This window comes from Lathyrus oleraceus, chromosome 5, assembly GCF_024323335.1.
Source record: "Lathyrus oleraceus cultivar Zhongwan6 chromosome 5, CAAS_Psat_ZW6_1.0, whole genome shotgun sequence".
NCBI lineage: Eukaryota > Viridiplantae > Streptophyta > Magnoliopsida > Fabales > Fabaceae > Lathyrus > Lathyrus oleraceus.
In genome coordinates this window covers 231,913,181-231,930,444 of record NC_066583.1, presented here as the reverse complement: position 1 = coordinate 231,930,444, position 17,264 = coordinate 231,913,181, and the positions used below count along the sequence as shown (strand labels likewise).

The window sequence follows — 17,264 nt, the reverse complement described above, 5'->3', positions numbered from 1 at the left end:
AACTTGTGTTTAATGATTTTTGTTGTTTGGCCAACTGTAAATGATTATATAATTGTTTGTTAAAAAGGAAATTCAACTTACAATGCTTTAATAAAAATATTCTTGATATTTATCACTTAGGCCTAAGGATAAGTATTATTTTTGTTAAAATCTTAGTTCCATCTGTAGTTCACCGTTGACATAGGACTAAATTAGGAAAAAGATATATTTACTAAGGAATTAAAGATATATAATATTGGGAATCATTAGTCATAGGGGATAGTAAATTTGAGTAGTAAGGTTTATTTAGAGAACCAAGGGAATGTGTGATAAGCCAATTGACTTATAATTTATAACCCATGATAAGCCAATTGACTTATAATTTATAACCCATGATAAGCCAATTGACTTATAATTTATAACCCATGATATATATGTTATAATTTATAGTTGATAGTTGTTGATTTATGGTTAATAATTTAATAAAAATATTTGATAAAATTAATGGTTCAAATAGCTAAATTCAAATGAAATGAATGATATTTAATATATAATTCATTAATTTTAAATTAAAATAAACTATGAAGGGTAAAAATGAATTCTAATTAAAATAATAAGGATAAAAATGGAAGAAAAATGATAAGTTATGAGCTATAAGATAAAATACTATTTAAAATAACGTATGAAAAATAAATTATATGCTAGTAAATTATGCTATAAGTTCGTGATAAAACTCTTCACTATCGATATAATCTCACAATAGACCTTGCATCAATGTTTATCGTTCACGTGTACTAACTGACACCTCGTGTAATTATGATCATATCAACACACATTCGATTTGAATTTTTCACATCGGACAAAGTTGAAACTATAAAGCATACTAAAAACTCTCATTTCTGGATGGAACCAAAAGCATTTAAATCAATGGTTGGAACTAACACTAATCATCCATGGAAGTTGGAGTAAGTATGTGTATTGATGAGAGTTTGATGGACAATACCTCATGAACTATAAAAGTAAGCATGCCACATATAGTTTGGCTATCATATATCCACTTGTTATTTTAATTTTTTAGAGCCGAGATACGATAATTTCTTCTATAGTTTGGCTATCATATATCCACTTGCTATTTTAATTATTTAGAGTCGAGATACGATAATTTCTTCTGATGGAAAAAATGAGTAGTGTGATCTCCGAAAGTAATCCATTTAAATCTAACTTTATGAAACCAATGAGCATTTTCTTATAAGAAAGGAAGAGGATCCTCTTCGGTAAACTTTTCTATCCAGTGAAATTATAAGAAGGTATGTATATTATTTTCAAAGAATATCCTTTAGATGTCTTTTTCATTCATCATTCTCATCAAGAACGGAAGGACTAATTCCTTACACCCCCTTTGGGGTTAGCGTGTTGCGGTGCTGCGCCGATGATATCATTGTCACGGTTCCTCTGCTTGTTCCGTTTTGTCGGCAATTGATTATGTTCTTTTTAAAGCTCTAGAAAATTATCTCTTTGCAAAGTTTTCCAACAAAATCATTGATTTTAGGTTGCGGTTTGTCATAGGGCTTTTTGTTTGTTTTCGCGTCGATATCATCTCTTCGGGTGGTTATTTTTGGTTCACCGGTGCCGATGGCTGGTTCGTTGTTGCTCTGTAGAGTTTTTATCTATTTTATGTTGTTTGTTTTCGAATTTGGAGGTTGTTGTTCTCAAGCTACTTCATTAGTTGTTGGTGGTGGAACCCTGACGTCGTTGACTTTCGATACAAGTAAGTCGGCCCCTTTCTCGAACCAAATGCTCATGATACCATTGTTGGGGGAGTTTTTCACTAATGAGCATTGAATATTATGAGACTTCTTCTTTTAGAGCAACACCTTTGTGTGAGACAAACCACATATTCACCCCAAACCTTAAGGTGATAGGTGAGTGGGTTCTTTCACTTATAAATACTCAAATCTCCATATTTTCATCCAATGTGGGACTACTATCCATACTATTCACACTTGATACATTCTCAACATTCTTGTGATTTATTTCACAGGAGCTGTTGGTACGTGTATTTGTCCTTGTTCGCGGTCGAAACACTTATCATTCTACAAAAGATGAGTTTCATTTTCCAAGCTCGTCTTTAGTTTGTTTAGAATACTTACTACTTTTACACACTTTTTTTTTACAATTTGGTTTCGAGTCTCATGCTCGGTTCGTTGGATTATGTTATGTGTTTATCTATTTTCTTCGAATTGAGTTATTTATTTGTTTTTTGTCCAATTTATTTTGTTTTACATACTACTTTTGTTTTCTATGTTGTATTACCTTTTTAGGATTGATATATCGTTGTCGCGCCAGATTTATATGTCTCCCAGTTTTTTTTAGTTCTTTTTCTTATTTATTATATTTTCTTTATCTTAAAAAAATTAGGTCTTTTAACTCCTAAATCAACCAAATCATATTCATTGAGACATTCCTCTAATCACGTATTATATTATATAGGTAAAATTATATAAGATGTATTTAGGTTTTTTTTATAATAATTTGGTGCTTTAAGTTTTTTTTATAAATAATTTAGTTCTTTAGATTGATTTCTACATCATTTTTTTTTATATTTTAAACATTTAAAAATTTGTGACCGTTGTACTTCTGCTTGCATTTCATCATTTTCATACCACTCAAAATAATTACATCCACGATTAGCATCTTCACCTTATTAAAAAATAATAACGACACACACATTTAATAATTTAAAGAATTAATTTGTTAAAAAAAATCAAAATACTAACTTATGACACAAAAATAATTTAAATTATCTTTGGTGTAATTTGGTCTATTATATATTATAAAAAAGCGTAATGATATGCTAACACCAAAAAATTTAAACTCGTATCGGCTATGTAATTTTCTCTCTCTCTCTTTGTTTAACTACTTTTTTATTATATGTGTTTTTATAAATCCCAAAAGTATATCTATACACCAAAATCTACAAGGGTATGGTGTCCAATTAATGGGTGTCCAATTAATGGGCGTCCAATTATCAATTATATATAAGAAAATATAAATATTATTCTTATACCAAAACATTCATTATATTGTATTTACCGTTCACAATACGACTAATAGTGTTTTATTGTAAAAATAAAATAATATTTTTTTAGAATTAAAGAGAATTCTTATATATTTGTGTGATTAATTAACTTCATTATTTTATTAAATAACATTTTATATTTTATTAATCAATTTTATTTTATTATTAAAAAATATTTTTAATATCTTAACAATTATTAACCAAATAATAAACAATATTAACCAATATTTTATATAATATTAATCAACGTTATTCATGTAATATTTACGTTATTATTCAAGATTAGTGTCCGTGTCCAAATATGTGTTTATCATATCTGTGAATAATGGATAGAATGTATATATAAAAAATGATGGCTTATAAAAAAATCATAAATTATATATATCAGCATTTATGACATTTATAAAAAATACAACTTTCTTTACTTTCATTTTCGTTCATTTTAAACCACCCAAATATTCATTTTACTTTCTATCCAATTTTCATTTCTTTAATTATACATATATATTTTTTCTAAACTTTCTTTTCACATCCAAAAGCAACATTACATTTTTGGTTCCCTCCAAATGGCACCCCTCTTTGAAAATCCCTATTTTCCCTCCACATTTTTGAGCTCCGAAATCAAATCAAATTCAAATCGAAACCGAACACAATTTTCAACTCCACTATATATCTTTCTTCTTCCACAATCGCAATCAAACACAAACCCTCTTCTCTTCGAATTTCTCAATTCCCATTATAATATAAAATGGCTTCTTCCTTGTGCAGTGTCAGAGACTCTTCTCAGTCATCATCCGGCGAGATCCATCTCTTCGTGGGTCCCATGTTCGCTGGCAAAACGACGTCCCTTCTCCGTCGTATTAAATCTGAAGTTGATAACGGCAGGTACTACTCAATTACTTCCAATACCCATTTCCCCTAATTAATCGAATTTCAATTTGAATTTTTTTAAAGGTAATTTGAAGAAATTTTATACTGTTCTGATCTTTTTTAACTGTTAATTGTTTTTCATTGCGAAGAAATGTGGCTATGTTAAAATCAAGCAAGGATGACAGATATGCGGTTGATTCTGTTGTGACGCATGATGGGATCAAATTTCCTTGCTGGGCTTTGCCAGATTTGATGTTGTTTAAAGATAAATTTGGTCATGAGGCTTATGAGAAGGTAATATCAATATAGTACTTTCTTTAAGCAATTTTGATCCTTTTTTTTTTGCAATAGAGAATTATGGGTTACTTACAAGTGTTGGGATGATCAGCATACCATTTAAGATTTTGAATTGCTGTGTGTATCTTGTTTATGTTTAGATTCTTGATATTGTGAAGAGTTGTAGTCACACATAATCATATAATTGTTGTGGTTGTAACTATGATTGTGATGTTGTTGTTGTGTATATATCATGTGTATGTTTGATTTAGCTTTTGGAAGATCCAAAATGAATTTTAGAGTTGTAGAATTATTTTGGAATGGTTTTGAAGTATTTAGTTCTTTTAAAGTTAAATTCATTCTGTCTCTAGAATTGATTATACTTAACTAGAATTTGTAGTTTTTTGAATTTAAACATAATTTTTACATTGACTTTGAGTTATAGCTTTTGTTTATATAAATTTTCTGAATTTTGATGTAGAGTTATAGCTTTTGTTTATATAAATTTTCTGCTATTTGCTGAATGAGTGGCTGTTCTGGATACAGTTGGATGTGATTGGTATAGATGAAGCTCAGTTTTTTGAGGATCTATATGATTTTTGCTGCAAGGCTGCTGATGAAGATGGTAAAATTGTTGTTGTTGCAGGCCTAGATGGTGATTACTTGAGGTATTATTTGGAGAAAAATCCTTAAAGGCTTTTACTGTTTATTTTAACTCAAATTATTGTTTTACAGCTTACCCTCTAATGGTGTGTGCTTTGAACTTCAGGAGAAGCTTTGGATCAGTGCTTCACATAATACCAATTGCTGATACTGTAACTAAGTTAACAGCTCGTTGTGAGCTTTGCGGTAAACGCGCCTTCTTTACTTTGAGGAAGACAGAAGAGAAACAAACTGAACTAATTGGTGGGGCTGATTTGTACATGCCTGTATGCCGCCAGCACTATGTGAGTGGTCAAGTTGTTGTGGAATCTACCAAGAGTGTTTTGGAATCTCAGAAAGTTAAAAGTGGTTCCATTCTTGAGGAAGGTGCAGTTGCTTAATGGGAATTTAGACATGCTTACCAGATTCTGATGTTTGGTTCAACAGGCCATGTTGAATTATGTCTCGCATCACATGATCTATTTGTTTATCATTTACTCTTCTAGTTATGTATGTGGTATATAGTGGAGTTCATTTGAGCTCTTTTTTTGTTATGTTGTTATACTTTACTTATATCAATAAAGAGTTCCTTGTTCACAATTCATAACAAAAGACTTTTGGTTCTTTGGAGAAATATTTGACTGCTCAATCCCCATTATTGTGTTTATTCTTATTTTGAAGTATTGCCTCCTCTTTATAGAAAACACATCTAACTTAAACTCATAAATTATGTAACAGTTAAAAATTACTCATAGAAAGCACATCAATGCTTAGAACAACTAGTTTCAAACAAATTTAAGTCTTTGCTTATATCTCTTTTATTTACAAAGGTAGATAAGTAAAACCTTCACTTCCAATTGGTTGGGAGCGTTGCTTCCTAAATTGTTCTAAGACATGGCTAATCAACACTCATTTGTCGTAAATTGAACATAACAGCCACCCTTTTCATCTTTCTTACAGCCTTTTTCACTATTTCTCATAGGGGATGTTGTAATTTATGAATAATAAATGTTCATGTATGTCCATTTACTCAACAAAAAGAAAAAGAGTATAAAGTGTCACATGGAGTATTGTTGAACGAAGACATGCAACTTTTAGAAAATGTTGTTGTATGCGAAACAACATATCTTTTGGTAAAAGTGTTGTTGAAAGAATGTTGTTTCATCAAGAGTCGCAAACAACCCATATCCTATTTAGATAAATTTTAAAATCTCTTCCATACATTCGAATTTTCATCCGTCTTGTGCAAACTCGAGTAGGCTTAATTATCTTAGGTATTCCTGCATAGAAATTCTAAGACATACAAGAGTGTTTGAAATACTATAAGGAAAGTGATTCGTTCACGATTCAAACCTGAATCTATTCAATTTATAAACTTTATCTTACATTCTTATAGTATCTCAAATCATGGTCATCGACGTTTCAGTTTCAAGCATCAAAGTGAGGAACCAGAGCCTTGTTAAGTTGGATCGTTTCGATGGAATAAATTTCACTCGTTGGCAAGACAACATCGCATTTCTATTGATTGTCTTGAAGATTAAGTATGTCTTAGATCCTGATTTGACATCAATTCCATAACCAACTGAAGATGACATTGATGAAGTCAAGAAGGAACGAAAGAAATGAAAGGAGGATGATTGTTATGTCGTGAACATATTCTGAACGCATTATCTGATTGTCTCTATGATCTATACATTACCCAATCTGCAACAGAGATCTGGAAGGCACTCGAATTCAAATTTAAGGTTGAAGAAGAAGGTATGAAAAAGTTCTTAATATCTAAATACCTTGATTTTAAAATGTTGGACTCCAAGCTTATCCTTGCTGTAAAAATAGATATTCTAGAAGCTTTTCAAGTTGGTGCAATCATTGCAAATTTTCCACCTTCTTGAAAATGATACATGAAGAAATTGTTGCATAATTATGAGGATTTATCGTTGGAGAAACTTCATAAATACTTTGAATTGAGGAGGAGACGAATAATAGAGAAAAGTCTGAGTCCGCTGGATACTCTAAAGCCAATGATGTGGTTGCAAAAGAAAAGAGGAAACACGATGTCATGAAGAACCATCTTGCCCCTAAGAAGGAATGTAACAAGTTCAAGATTTCATGCAACATGTGATAAATAAAAAATATGAAATATGAAATATGTGTTAAATAAAAAATAATCAAGAAATCTTTCAAAAGTGTTGAAAGAAAATCAAATTTGCTTGATCTTGTGCACTCTGATTTATGTGAATTTAATGACATGTTAACCCGTGAGAGAAACCGTCATTTCATAACCTTTATCGATTATTGCTCTAGGTTCACACATGTATACCTTTTAAAGCATAAAGATGGTGCATTTAATGCGTGTAAAATTTATAAAGCAAAAATAGAAAATCAATTAAGTAGAAGTATTAAAGTCCTTAGGAGTGATAGAGGCGTTGAATACTTTTCTATATAATTTGATGCATATTGTGAAGAATGTGACATTATACATGAATGTTCCGAACCTCGTACACCACAACAAAATGGTTTAGCCGAGAGAAAGAATCGAACATATCAAGAAATGATAAATGTTATGTTAATGCATTATGAGTTGCCATTTAATTTATGGGGTGAACATTACTATTTGCATGTCATATAATAAATAGGATTCCATTAAAGCTAACAGGTATTTATCCATGTGAGATATGGAAATGTAGATCACCAAATATCAATTATTTTAGAGTGTGGAGGTGTGTAGCATATTACAAGAATATGGATCCTAAAAGAACTAAATTGGATCCTCGAGGGATCAAATATAATTTCATAGGATATGCATCCAACAAGAAAGCATATAGACTTTTAAATTTAGAGTCTAATATAATCGTTGAATCCCGAGAAGTGAAGTTCTTTGAAAACCTTATCATGAAGGATAAGGAATTCAAGTTTCCCACGAATGAAGAATCTCGTGATGAAAAATCCCCACGAATTATTGAAATACAACCCAAAAGTATTTCACAAATTATTGAAGCAGAACTCGAGCTGAGGATAAGCAAAAGAGTCCGAAAAGCTAAAGTTCTAGGACCAAAAGAAATCGATTCTAAACTCATTTCCTTTTATCTAGTTGAAGGAAATCGCGAGAATGCTGTTCAAGATCCCTTTTATTATTCAGTTAGAAGATGATCCTAAAACCTATAAAGAAGCAGTGGCTTCAAGAGACTCGTCTTTTTGGAAAGATACTATCCAAGATAAAATGAATTCAATTATCTCAAACCACTTGGGGACTTGTCGATCTTCCAAAGGGTTCAAGGCCCATTGAATGTAAATGGATGTTTAGAAATAAGTATCATAGTGATGGTACATTAAACACTACAAGGCTAGATTAGTAGCAAAATGATTCAGACAAAAATGTGTTGATTATTTCGACATATATGTACCAATATCAAGAATAACGAAAATAAGAGTATTGTTTGCATTAGAGTCTTTGAATGACCTTATTGTTCATTAAATGGATGTTAAAAAACATTATTAAATGGAGATCTCGATAAGGAAATCTACATGGAACAACCAAAAGGTTATGTGTTTCTTGAAATGAATAAAAGATATGCAAACTTGTCAAATCATTATATGGTTTAAAACATACACCAAAATAATGGCATCAAAAGTTTAACTTTGTCATACTTTCAAATGGAGTTACTCCAAATTCTTGTGACAAATGTTTTTACACAAAGATGCATAAAAATATTGGAATATTTTTGTGTCTATATGTTGATGATATGTTGATTATTAGCAATGAGATAAATGAAATTTTAGAAACCAAGAGATTTCTTACTGCCACATTTAAGATAAAAGATCTTGGACTAGTTGACATTGTTTTAGGGATCAAAGTAAAACGAAATAATTGGGGTTATTAACTTAGTCGAACACATTATATTGAGAAAATGTTGGATAAGTTCAAATACATGCACTTTAAGGAAGTAAACACTCCATTTGATCCTAGTGTAAAACTTCACAAGAACAATACAAGAGTTGTGACCCAATTGAAATATGCAAGTGTAATTGGATGTCTAATGTACTTAATGTGATGCACCAGACCTGACATAACATTTGCAGTTAGTAAGATGAGTATATTTACTAGAAATTTAAATGGTGAATATTGGAAGGCCATAACTAGGATTTTTCGGTTACCTCTTAAAAACTAAAAATCTTGGCCTTCATTATGGTAGGTTTCTTGTCCTACTAGAAGGATATACCAATGTGAGTTGGATATCGAGTGTTGGAGATCATAAATATATAACAGTGTGGATATTTACATTGGCTGGAGGTGCGATTTCTTGAAAGATCAAGAAACAAACATGCATTACTCTTTCGACAATGGAATCAGAGTTTGTGGCTCTTGCTTCCGTTGGTCAGGAAGCAGAATGGTTAAAGAATATTTTGTTGGAAGTTCATTGGCTAAAGATAATGTTTCGAAAGTGTTGGTACATTGTGATAGCCAAACCACCCTAGCAACAACATTCAATGAAATATACAATGAAAGTCTAGGCACATAGGTCTTAGATATTCTTTCGTGAGAAAATTAATTAAGGATCAGTTCATTTCACTGATATATATATATATATATATATATATATATATATATATATATATATATATATATATATATATATATATATATATATATATATATATATATATATATATATATATACAAACAAGCTATAATTTTGTTGTTCCGTTTACTAAACCACTGGTCAGACACTTAGTAAAGACTACCTCAAGAGCCATGGGATTGAAACTCCTTGAATAAGGGTTCTAACAATGGTAGCAACCCAAACTGAAGTTAAGAATCATTAACCTAAGATTCAATGGGTAACAACAAGTTGTTGATTTGGATGTTTGTGCAATATTATGTGACAATGTTGACTATGACATATTGAGGGTTGAGTTTTTTCAAACTCTTAATGAAGTTTTAAATCGTGGATAAGTACTTCAAGAAAATAGATACAATATGAATTTCACCTATGTGAATTTCGAGATGGTGTCGTCTCAAAGTGAGAGTTGGAGTTTCTCTTATTAAAAAATTCATGAAAACAGGAAAATCACATGGTCATGAATAATACTAGGTGAGAGATATAGGCTAAGAACCATTACAGAGTGTGTGTAAGATAACGACAGTATAGTCATAAGGGATAGCAGTTCAAAGAATTGCTAACTAACATTCCAATTAGACTTTGCGTTATCCTTACTAAGGTTATGTTTAAATCGAAAGATATTTAACTGTATTAACATTCTTAATTTCTCCTTCATGGAATTGGTCTTGTAATTATTAAAACAAGTAGGAGATTGTTGTAATTTATGAACTATAAATGCCCATGGGTATGTTTCAAAATGACAAGAAAAATAGAAATGCGTAAATGCCAATAAATGCTTGGAAAATACACCATTTGGTCACTATTATAAGCAAATTTGACTTTTTTGGTACATTCGACAGTTAATGTATCTAGTCCATATATACACTAGATACGTTAATTATCAAATGTATCAAAAAAGTCAACTTTACTTATAATAGTCACCGGATGGTGTAGTCACACATAGAAAGTGACACTCACATTAAAAGCCTTTATAAAGAGTTATGTTTATTAATTCAACAAAATGATAAAAGAGGATAAAGTGTCACATTGAGTATTATGGTGGTCTCAAGTATTATGTTACTTGTCTCCTCCATACACCTCATCGCCGGTGTCGTCGACTCCGGGACCTGGTTCGAGGGCGTGAGCACAGAGGCGCTGATGGAGGCCTGTAGGCAGTACTTGAGAACTTGACACATCAAAGTAATCGGGTTACTCACGGAGTTATACGGCGGCGCCGATGACGCTCCGACGATCGACATGTGGTAAATGATTGATGCTCTTATTTTTTATCGTTGCTTAAGTTTGAATTTTGAATTCGGAAATAGGCAACACTTCATGAAGTGTTACTGAATGAAGACATGCAAATCTTGAAAAACGTTAATGTAGGCAAAACAACACATCTTTTGGTAAAAGTGTTGCTGAAAGGATGTTGTTTCATCAAGGGTCGCAACCTTGTGAAACAACACAAATATGACCTATAAATAAATCATTTCGAATTCAGAAATCACATCACAAAACACATAGCCTTTTCAGATAAATTCCAGAATCTCTTCCCTACTTTCGAGTTTTCATCCGTCTTGTGTAAACTCGAGTATAAGCTGAATTATCTTGGATTTTCATGCATAGAAACTCTAAGACATTCAAGAGTGCTTAAAATATTATAAGAAAAATGATTCGTTCATCCTGGATCCATTCAATCTAGAAGCTTTATCTAACCGATACTTTAATGTATCTATATTGACACTAGCGATCTTAATCGAAATTACCCCAATAATAATAGTAAATAAGCAAACTATATCTGACCTTACTAATTTATATTTATTTATTTACATTAAGTTTTGATTTTATATATATATATATATATATATATATATATATATATATATATATATATATATATATATATATATATATATATATATATATATATATATATATATATATATATATATATATATATATATATATATATATATATATATATCCAATTACTATTATAACTAATATTAAAAATATAGTAAATGTTTTAAAAAAACTTATAAAATACATAACATCAAATAATAAATAGTGTCAAGAAATATGCAATAACAAACAAATAATAATATAAAATACATAACGACCATAAATATGTAAAATAGACAGTAATAATAGATATATAAATTAATTTGCGATGATGTTATCAAGCTTAAAACGTTCTCAAACACGCTCCATCAGTTTCACTTGAAGTTGATGATAATATTGTTTTTTTTAGAATATGTGATCTTCGTTATGTTTATGTTTCTAAAAAATGTGAATGAGGTTGGTCGTTGGAGTTAGAAAGATGTATTTGGTATGAAAATATATGTTGATTGTATTCTGATGAGTATATGAATTTATACAATAATGTCTAGCAATTACAAGTCTATAATCATGTTAGACATAATTATAATATTATGAATATAGTAACAAATAATCATACACACAAATGAGTGATAATGACAATGATAAGATCATGATATCAAGTGATCTTATTTCTAATCGCCCCCTCAAACTTGTGGGTGACGAAACCACTCCAAGTTTGTCTCTGAGCATATTAAACCGAGTATGAGATAGGGCCTTTGTGAGGCAATCAACAATTTGATCGATTGATGGTACATGGGCTACAATAACTTTGTTCTGCAGTACTTGATCTCTGATATAATGTACATCAATTTCAACGTGCTTTGATCTGGCATGCATGACTGGAGTTGAAGCTAGTGCGATGACACTCAAATTATCACACCATATAATTGGTCTTCTTGACAGAGGAAGCTTTAATTCATCAAGTAGTGAGCGAGTCCATGCTATCTCAACAACTAGATCAAACAGAGCCCTATACCCATTTTGAGTCAATAATATTCTCTTGACCTTAGCGTGGTACTATCTTCTAAGTTTGGTTTGTCATGAGTGCCTGGAATTCATTTTGCATGGCTTCTTTCCATAACGGTTTTGTGAGAGCATCCTTTGTACTTTGTGTCTCTTTTCTTCTATACACGTTTCAATCAAGCAAATATATGGTTCCTTTAGCTTTTAAATTCCCCTCTTACTCCTGGTATGAATTACTCCTGAGTTTGATTCAACATGAATTGTTGCTGTAATTGGTTCATCAAGATCACGAGGTTCATCAGGAGCAGCATGTTCAATGCTGCTTGTTGAATCATTTGTGGCTTGTTCAATGTTGTCTTCAAGTCTTGTAAATGGATTGACTGGTTCTTGCTCAATATCCGAGTGATTTCTAGTTGAAATTAGTGTGTTACTAGATGAAGTACTTGCAAAAAATAAAGGAAAAATGACATATGAGCTTTCAACCAATGTTTGTAAAGGAGCCATTGTATTTAGGAAACCATCATGGAATGGAAAGTGTTCTTCATTGAAAGCCATGTGTCTTGAAATGAAGATTCTCCCATGAGAATTGAGACATTTGTACCCTTTATGAGAGTTGTTATAGCCAAGAAACACACATATGGTTATGTGAAATTGCAACCTGTGTCGATTATATGGTTTAAGGCAAGGGTAACATGCATATCCAAAGGGTTTTAGTGAGGTGTAATCAGGTTCCTTTTTAAATAAAAGGGAGTAAGGGTTTTCATTTTGAGTAACTGATGAAGGTAGCATATTTATGAGATAGACAGCTGTTGAGAATGCTTCCCACCAATAGGATAAAGGCATCTTTGCTTGAGCTAGAAGTGTGAGTCCAAACTCAATAATGTTTTTGTGCTTTCTCTCAGCCCTACCTTCTTGTTGAGATGTGTAGGGACTACATCAGTGTGTACTGATTCAAGTGATTCCTTAGCATGAGAGGAAGAATAATTAAAAGGTATAAAATGCATATTGCCATATTGACAAGCCTCACAAAAACTAAAATGATCACTAAGGGATAATTCCACATTATAATTCTTCAATACTTTGTCTAGGACTTCATTGTTAGGATGACCAAGTCTCTTGTGCCAATTTTCCTTCACAGATACATAAGCACATGAGTCCATTTTATTCTTTGAGATTTAATATAATCCATCTCTAAGTGTCCCTTTTAGAAGTGTTTTCCATGTAATCGTGTCCTTCACATGACAACAATTTGAATCAAACTCGATAATTATGTTATTGTCATTAGTCAATTTTGAGACACTTAGTAGATTTTTGGTAATGTTAGGCACATGTATAATATCATGTAAGTTGAGAGAATTAATTGTTGAAGAGCATGTTCTAACAATTTTTAATTTTGCACCATTTTCAACTATTGGAGAATTCTTACCGTGATGTTTGATCAAGTCTTGAAACTTGTATGTCTGACGCGTCACGTGATTGTTGGAACCATTATCAAAATACTGGTTATAATCTTGAGCAGAGTTTTGAGATGCTAGAAGTGCATTATGATTTCCTTGTTTGTTACTCTCGATAGTGTCGTTTGATCCTGAATAGGACTTATCAAGCCTATAAATTATCATGCTAGACATAATTACAATATGATCAATATATGTTGGTTGTATTCTGATGAGTATATGAATTTATACATTAATGTCTAGCAATTACACACCTATAATCACGCTGACATAATTACAACATGGTTAATATATTAACAACACACTAATGAATGATAATGGCAATGATAATGACAATGATAAGATCCTGATATCATGTGATCTTGTTTCTAACTGTTAGATACTTTAGCTAACTGAAGGTATATATCGAAATGATCGCAATCAAATTTACATCATATTTATCACGTTAGTCTTCAACAACCATGTTAGGTATTATGATGCATACATACATGATATGGTTCATTGTATTCATGTGCCGAGAATGTGACAATCCACATATAATCGCAAGCTCAAACGTATAAGAAAACCTATATCCAACGTTTATATTGCATTCATACTGTCAATCCATATAAAGAACCATGCAAATAAGTCATGTTTCAATGATTCAGTAAGTGACATTTGACTAAATTTTCTTAAAGTCTTGATATAAATTTTTTATGATGCATAATTGATCTTTGTATTATGACAAATAAATAGTTGAATACTAAAATTGAAACAAAAGAAATAAATTATAATTCATAGAAGAAATAACGAAGAAATTTATGACATTGAAAACTAATGAAATTGTTATCTTGAAAAAAGTATTCATATTTAGTTTTAAATGCAAAAAAAAGGTGATGAATCTAATGAACAAGTACTAGTCTAAAATCATGAGTCAAAAATTAAAACATGCCTTAGAAAAATGAAGAGTTTGGACGATATATGCAAATATCTTTTACAATGAAACTTTGGATGAAGTATTCATATTTTGTAATGGTTTGGATTAAATTTGAAATAAGATCATATTTGAATTTTATTTGATATTTTCGTAGTAAAACAATTTGCTTGTTTGATTTTGTCATAGTAAAACAATGTTCAGGATGTAAAACAATTTTTTGTATGACATTATTGAAGGGGAAGGGCGATCCAAAACGCAACGGAATTTAAAATTTCTCCTTTAATGATCCTTATGAATGGACATGATCAGTGATAGAATCGTTACCTCTTGTGGCGATTATAACCTTTGATGCAGATCTACGGAGCGATCACGAACGTTGAACAATGACAACGCCTATACTCAATCCACACGAACGGATTCCTTCAATCTCAGTGCTAGCTGCTACGAATGAAGGCTTTGAGTGAGTGAGTGAGAGAGAGAGAGAGAGAGAGAGAGAGAGAGAGAGAGAGAGAAACGAAATTGCAACTACAACAATGCTTCTACACAAGGGTTCTATTTATAGAACCACTTGTGTGGGCTGCAAGCTAAAAAGCCCACTCAAGTGTATATGACACATATCTTATAATATGCCAAAATCACATAAGCGCGTGATACCTTACCATATTTCGTATTCTACTTAAGTACACCGTACCTTACGATGTTCTATAATTCACTTAAGGGCACCGTACATTACGGTATTCCTTAATTACTCTATCTCTCATCAATCCGTCATTTGTGTGTGATCCTATAGGTTTTCGCGGCATTGACAATTATATTAAACCACATATTTAACATAATAAACAGTGAACGGTATCTAGCAACACGTCACTGCTACCAAAGACACGAAAATGTCATGTGATCTGACAAATCCTTATGTGATAATAATTATATGTATAATTATCCTTTTGCCCTTATGTATATATTGAACACAAGGCATAGACCGTGTCATCCTTGTCCAGTTCAATATTGGGCCCATAGACATTTATCCTGTTACGCAGGATGGACAAATTCCATCTAGGTCACTCATGTCCCTTAGCATACTTCGTGGAGTACCCATCAACTGTCTTTATGGTCATCTAATTACGGACAACGTTTAATCAGCAATAAGACACTCGACTCTATATCTAGGGTCCATAGTGGTTTCAGGTCGAAGGGTGGTGCTATACACCATTATCACCATGAGAATAACTTATGACACTTTGCATAACATTCTATATAGTATTCTCATAGCGGGTCAATCCAGTATAAATATTACTCTTAATATTCATACCTATGTTTAAGACTCGATAACTCTTTATCCATGATCCATGAGATGTGATCATCGGTCTATAAACATAATAGTCTTCATGCTTTAATATTATCCCACTTCACAATAAAGGTTGACTACGAATACTTTAAGAATAGTGTCCTTATGTTTAATGTGATATGATTAAGTCATACTTGATACATTAAACGGACTAGCTATTCTAGGGACTTTATTAAACAAACATAATAAAAAAAGTCTTTTATTATTAATAAATAATTCGATACAAGTACCAAAAGTATTGGTCTTTAGGGCTTACACCAACTTGTGTCATAATGGTTTCCTATTGTATGACAATGTTTTGTTTGGATTTATTTGTAGTTTAATATTAATAGTTGCATATAATAATACAAACTCTCTCAATTTCATGGACAATTTTACAGGTCAATTTATTAAGGGTCATGAAGACCAATTTATAAAACTATGTACAAATTACATGCCAAAACATTGAATAACATCTCTACAAACTAAATGTCGTTGTATACTACAACACAAGTTCAATAACTTAAGTGCTGAATGTCATAAACAATTTAATTATATTACATAAACTATTGCAAGTACTAAATTACAATATTTTCATCAATCAACAATTACATTTGATTATAAAATAAAGGTTCATCAACAATGAAAAAATAATATAAAACTTTTTGATTTTTTGTGTGGCAATCCTCTCTAAATTTAGCTTATTCTGCAATTTGTTGTTCTTTTTCTCGGACTCTTCACACATTTCGCTTACAACATCCAAAACATTCACACCATGATTCTTATTCCCATCTTCATCTTCACCATCAAAAAAATCATTATTTTCTTGAAAGTAATCCATATGTTCATCTCATATAAAAGATTACACATATCATCATTATATCATTGAATCATGTTATGCAAAACCATGATTCTTATTCCCATCTTCATCTTCACCATCAAGAACATCATTATTTTCTTGAACATAATCCATCTGTACATTTCATATAAAAGATTACACATATCATCATTCTATCATTGAATCATGTTATGCAAATCACAACCCGAGCAATCAAATTAAAAACACTTAAATCACATTTTATGTAATCAATTTACGCAATAATTGACAAAATCTCTAAATAGATTTTCTTTGTTTGACCTTTTATTGCAATTGTATGACATCATATGAGCACGACAAAGCCTATTATGCCATTTTTTTTTACAAAAGATATACATTGTTACTGACTTTGTTCATTTTTTATTCTTTGGATGCAACTGAAATGAAGTAAAAGATGAACTT

At 31.1% G+C, this 17,264-nt stretch overlaps 1 protein-coding gene across 1 annotated transcript; it reads left to right on the top strand.

Moving 5' to 3' along the window:
- Positions 1-3,710: 3,710 nt before the first annotated feature.
- LOC127083243 (thymidine kinase a) lies at positions 3,711-5,504 on the top strand. Its single transcript, XM_051023535.1, has 4 exons — positions 3,711-3,943; positions 4,078-4,222; positions 4,751-4,872; positions 4,974-5,504. Exons 1-4 carry the CDS (start codon positions 3,807-3,809, stop codon positions 5,245-5,247), a joined length of 678 nt encoding a protein of 225 aa, XP_050879492.1. The 5' UTR covers positions 3,711-3,806; the 3' UTR covers positions 5,248-5,504.
- Positions 5,505-17,264: the final 11,760 nt, after the last annotated feature.